This window comes from Centruroides vittatus, unplaced genomic scaffold (assembly GCF_030686945.1).
Source record: "Centruroides vittatus isolate TY-2023 unplaced genomic scaffold, ASM3068694v2 contig_1773, whole genome shotgun sequence".
NCBI classification, from domain to species: Eukaryota; Metazoa; Arthropoda; class Arachnida; order Scorpiones; family Buthidae; genus Centruroides; species Centruroides vittatus.
This window is the reverse complement of record NW_027121084.1, coordinates 183031-189030: the sequence shown is the minus strand read 5'-3', so window position 1 is coordinate 189030 and position 6000 is coordinate 183031. Positions and strand designations below refer to the sequence as shown.

Here is a 6000-nt window from a genome sequence, read left to right as displayed (position 1 = left end):
ACAACCTTTTGATAAACATATCAACTAAACCTAAAAATTATAAAGTTTTTAAAATGTTGACATCATAAAAATTAATCATTTGGATTAAAATCACTTCCAATTAACTTCAAAAGCAACAACTGCTATGAATGTTAAAAATCATTGCAGTTAATCATTTACTTAAAATACAATAGTTTTAATCTTCAAGTTATATTTTTAAATTGTTTTAATATATTTATTCAATATTTGTCAGTAAAACTAGATTTTCCATTAAATGCAATCTTATTTACTTTCTACACTTAATGTTATCAGTCAGTTATCATTAGTACAGGCAAGTTCCAAAGTGATTATAATAAACAGATTCTATGGTATTTTCAATTTAAGTAGTCTATTAACCGATCTAAGTTCTATTAAATTGGAAATTTAATATTCATAAAAATATTAGAAATCAAACGAATCTTTTTACTTCTGCAAATAATGGAAAATTTTATTTTAATATTTAATACAATTATAATTATTTTCTAAATATAAAGTTATTAATAAAAACTAAGAAATAATTATTATTTACAACATTTTTATTGACTTTATAGAAATAAACCTTAAGTTTACTTATTAAATACAAAAAAATTTTTGATATTTTCACAAATTACTTTTGCACTTTGTAACAATACTGTAAACAACATTACATGTACCTATCAAATATTGTTCTAAATTGATTACAACCAAACCTAACCAAATTTTATGTTATATTCTTCTTGCTTTTCTTGCTCTAGGTCCAGGTTCTGGTACTGGTGTTTTATCAGTAATTGAAACAATATCCAATCCACCTATCTGAAGTCCTTTGATAGAAGACTAGGAAAAGAAAAAAATAAAATAAAATTAGAATCATTTGCAAAACTTTAAATATCTGTTTCAAAATTTACATGTTGTTATAATGAATCTTATATTTGAATTAGAAAAGACAAAAAATTTTTCATTTGATAAAACAGCAGTTAATAGCTTCCATCTTCCAATAATTAAAAAAATCATCTCTCTCAATAATTAAATATCTACATGAAGTATGTTTAATTGTCTTTTTATAAGATGAATACTACATTAATATACATTAGAATAGTGTTTTATTTTTTATCATTGTAAAAATCAACACTAAAAAAATATCCATTAAAGTACATGATTTACAAACTTAGTTTCTGGTATATTTTAAAATGGAAATTGGTAATGGAAATAGCTTTAGTAACACCTGCTTTTCATCAGGTGTTACCTTTAGTACTGTTTAGTTCCATTTAATTTTAGTGTAGTGCTCTGATTAACAGTTGCACTAAAATTAGATGAGACTAAAATGATCTACTTCTTGAACACATAAGGCAACAAAGAAATAACTATCACCTTATCACTTTAATAAATTATCAAATATGGATTAGTGTCAAAACGAGACCAAAACCCCCAAAAACAACAATCCAAAAGAAAACAAATAGACAAAACTGACAACAGCTTAATAGTCAAAGCTTAACTACTGACCTATACAATAGTTGCATGGCCACAGTTTGATAGCCTGCACATCTACAGTTGTCTCAACTAAGAATTTTCTCAAAAATTTTTGCTAAAACCTTTACCAACATTCCAGTAGAAACGACCCATCACTACAGCCTACATCTTCAAAAAAGATGTCATTGATTGACAAGAGTAGCTAAGTAGCTTTTTCAAACTTCTGAAATTTGATCAAGAGATAATATTACAAGAGGATGCTTCTCTAATTACTTATGTACAGTACATTCCATTGTTTAATATTGTTTAGGTTACATTTCTGTTTCTACAACATTTATGCATTAGACTAGTGTTCTCTATGTAAACCCATTTCTTAAGTAAATATCAATTGAAATTTTTCCAAGTCAGTATTTATTTTTGGACCTTTTAGAACAATGCATACAATGTAATATCTCAAGTTAGTAAAATTCAATTGCTGATGTGCAGGCCTTGGGATTAATCTGTACCAGTCATAAGGCTATCTCAACCAGGGTTCCTAGTCTCAAGTTATGTAATAGCAACACAAAAGGGTTGAGAATATCACATGGTACCAATTCATTCAGTGAGAACATTCACTGAACAAAGTTGTGACACATGACACTCCCAACATATATATAAATAACAAGAATGTGTTGCTACTCAAATAACTCAAGACTAAGCACCCATTTGGCACTTGTCTGAATGCAGTACTTTAACAATTAGCACTACTATTGTAGCACTATTTTGAATATTGAATAGTTATATTTTGTTTGGGAACATTATGGAAATAATGTTTTAGAAATATTATAGGAGTGATAACTGACACAACAAATTACTATAAAACATCAAATACTTTCAATTCAAAGCAACAGTTTATTTCAATAACTGTAATAATATATTATTTAATAATTGTTTATTTGGCAGTTTTATAGTGTTGAAGCAACTACTAGTCATACTGGACAGTACCTAGATGCACATGTAAATACACAGTCAGTTCACAACTTCATGAATATCTGTACTTATGTTAGCCAAAACAAAAACTCAAAAAAGTTTTTCAAGTCCAAACAATTAGTTGTATTCACTGATGACATAGTAAAACAATTATATGTAAGATGTAATAATGTAAACAATAAACATAAAACAAACATGTTTTATTTAATAGTAACTTTTAAATTTAGTTTGTTCAACTACAAATCAATTCTGGCTATTATCACCAAACAACAAAAATAAAAATAAATTTCTGTGAAGAGCTGCTCAGTTCAGGATAATCATTTTAATGTCAATTTTATAATAAAATTAAAGTAAATTAATAATAAATTAAGAAAAAAAAGTACAAAGATTGCAATAACCTTCAATATGATTTTTGGTTCCTTTGAACATGGAATGACTACCTCATGCCAATAAAATGTCTAAAATTAACTAAAACATAAAACATTGGAGTGAAATACAGCTAAACAATGTTGTCATATTATATATGCAGCATCAGATTTGGCAACAAATTTAAGGCTGGGAACATACCAGATATATAAAAAAGATGGTCACAACTTTAAGGTGTGATAGAACATGGCAAAAGTAACAATTGTCATAATACAATGAATGGTGAAATGTGAACACGAAAACTTAGTAAGTACAAAGAACATGAAAAATGAAAACTCATTTTAATCATGAATATTTACAAGAAATGATGTTTTGTATTTACAAGAATTGTTCAAATGAACAACCACTAAATGCAATACATACATCAAAACAGAGATGGAGTGATTGGAATACACATTGGAAGAAACCTGGCATGTCACTTCTGCAGCAGTGGAGCTAATTCTGGCGACAAGGTCTTCAGGAGAATCAATGGGTATCTCAAAATGCGTATCTGCCTTCTCAACATTCAAATACTGTTGCAACTCTGCAGCTGTACAACTTCTGAATGATGATGTGTCAAAATACAGCCCTTCTCACCAGCAAGTGCTCTCTTGCAGCAAAACCACTTGGCTTCTGATCATGCATTATAGTACAACAATTGTTAATTTTACCATGTTCTATTACCCCTTAAAGTTGTGCCAATCTTTCCTGTTATACCCTGTAGACCCATAGCCCATATATACTCTATATACATATATTGAGTGGCCAATTTATTATGACCACCTGCAAAGTTTATGAAAATCAGCTATGATTGCACTCTATAGTCACTAGAGAGTGAGATTGGTATAAAAAGGGATTGCTGGATGATTGTACAGACAGTTGTAGGAAACAGCATGTGAAGATTTGGGTAAAAGACATAACAGAATTTGAACGTGGAATGATTGTGGGTGCTAGAACAGTGGAGTGAGTATCAGCAAAACTGCTTAGCTTGTGAAGTGTTCGAGAGCAGCTGTTGTTCAAGTATACAAAAAGTGGATTACCAAAGAAAAAAGCAGGTCTCAAAGTAGGTCTGTAAGGCATGTGGTCATTCTCGGCTGCTAGATACTCAAGCTGAAAAGAAAGTTGCCAGACATCCAGTCCAACAGAAGAGCAACAGTATGTCATTTTACAGCTGATCTTAGTCAAGGAATATCTCCAATGGTCTCTGAATGAACTGTTTGCCGTACATTACATCATCTTAAGTACAGAAGCCGAAGGCCTGTTCAAAAGCCTTTGTACATCATGAAAGCATGGACCCTATGTGCATTGCCACAACACTTCAAGCTGATGGAGATAATGTTATGGTTTGGGGATGTTTTCCTGGCATTGTTTGAGTCCTTTGCATCACACGGAACACTGAATGCCCAAAGGTATTTAAATATTGTTACTGACCAAGTACATTCAGTTATGTCAATAGACCACCCCACTGGAGAAGGATACTTCCAGCAGGATAGCTAATACTCCATGCCATAAAGCTCAAATTGTCAAAGTTAGTTTGAAGAACAATGATGGTAACTTCACCTTGCTTAGTTGGCTTTCACAATCACCAGATCTCAATCCAATTGATCATGTGTAGGAAGAGGTCAAAAGGGGCATCAGGCAGTTGAATACAGAACCACCCTTAACCTGTTCCATATTGTTCCCAAATATTTTCATGTTGACCTCATTTAACCTGCCTCGTTGACCCCGAACATATTCATTTCTGCAATGGAATGTTTTTGATACTAGATGTCACTGTGTCATAATTTTTATATTAAAATGAACTTTGTAAATATATTAATAAATATAAAAACAAAAAAAATTATATCTATTTTGTTTGTGAAAAATAAAAAAATAATTTTTAACACCACAATTATTATTTTTAAAAAATTTTCGTTAGGCTTAATGTTGACAAAAATTCAACATGGCAGCCACACGCAATAGAGAATTTCAACATGAGATAAGTTAATGAACTGAAAAATGCACTTTATCAGATATGGTGTCAGATTCCTCTATCTGTAGACTCCATGCCAAAGAGAATTTTAGTAGTACAGTAGAGTGTCGAAAATTGGAACCAATTGGGGACTGGGGTCGTTCCAAGTAGTGATTTTTTCCAATTTCCGATTATGTACGAAAAAATATATTAACCTGTCCGATGTTCAAATTTTTCTTTGTTGCATGTCGCTTCGTGTTGAATTTTCGTCGATTTTAAGCCTGATGAAACTTCGTGTTGAATTTTCGTCGATTTTAAGCCTAACGAAAATTTTTATAATAATAATCGAGGCTATCGTATCGTTAAAAATTATTTCTTTATTTTGTACAAACAAAATAAATATATTGAAAAATATAAAAAACATGAAAATTATACTTTAGAAGTAAATTTAGTATCAAAAACGTTCGATTCAGCACGACACAGTCCGACTGAAAATCGTTCCAGTTTCCGGCCATTTCAATTACCGACATTCCAATTTTCGACGCTCTACTGTATTGTAAGCAAAAGGTGGTCCAACAATGTATTGAGTAGATGATCAAAATAAATTGGCCAATCAGTGTGTGTGTGTGTGTGTGTGTGTGTGTGTGTGTGTGTGTGTGTGTGTGTGTGTGTGTGTATGTACATAATTGCTGGCTGGACAGCCAAGAAATCAGCATACTGCTCTGGAAAACCAAGATCAAACAAATCTCAATGATCAAACAACTTTGGACTTTTTTGGGAAATGATCTCAGAAATGTTTCTCTGTATCCTTCATCAATGTGGCTGCCCCCATTGCAGAACTTGACAAACCTAAGATAGGCTCAAAAAAAAAAAACCTTTCAATAAAATCCATCCAATGAATAAAGCAATAGTTATAAATACAAATATATTGCACTAACCTTATATAGCTTTGCAGTAAATTTTTGAAACATAACACAACATAACATTTTCGGTCCACTCTAGAACATTTCAATGCCCACAGAATGGAGAAAGTAAAAATATCTTGACAACCTATGGCCTGAGTTGTAATCAGATAACCTTCTGAGTCTCTGGCATCATATCACCAAAAACATTAAAATGCTTATTTTCAGGTAGCCAGTTTTATTCGCACCAAGTAATGTTTTTATTCCTATTAGCTTATCAAACATTCAAAAATTTTGTTTATTATTTTT

At 31.0% G+C, this 6000-nt stretch overlaps 1 protein-coding gene across 1 annotated transcript in view; it reads right to left on the bottom strand.

Annotated features, from left to right (window-relative positions):
- Positions 1-533: 533 nt before the first annotated feature.
- The window catches only part of mRpS11 (mitochondrial ribosomal protein S11), a 53881-nt gene continuing 48414 nt past the window's right edge, over positions 534-6000 (bottom strand). Inside the window, exon 6 of the mRNA XM_067263349.1 lies at positions 534-831. Within this exon, the coding sequence (XP_067119450.1) occupies positions 724-831 (108 nt within the window). The 3' untranslated portion in view covers positions 534-723. The remainder of the gene's footprint in view (positions 832-6000) is intronic.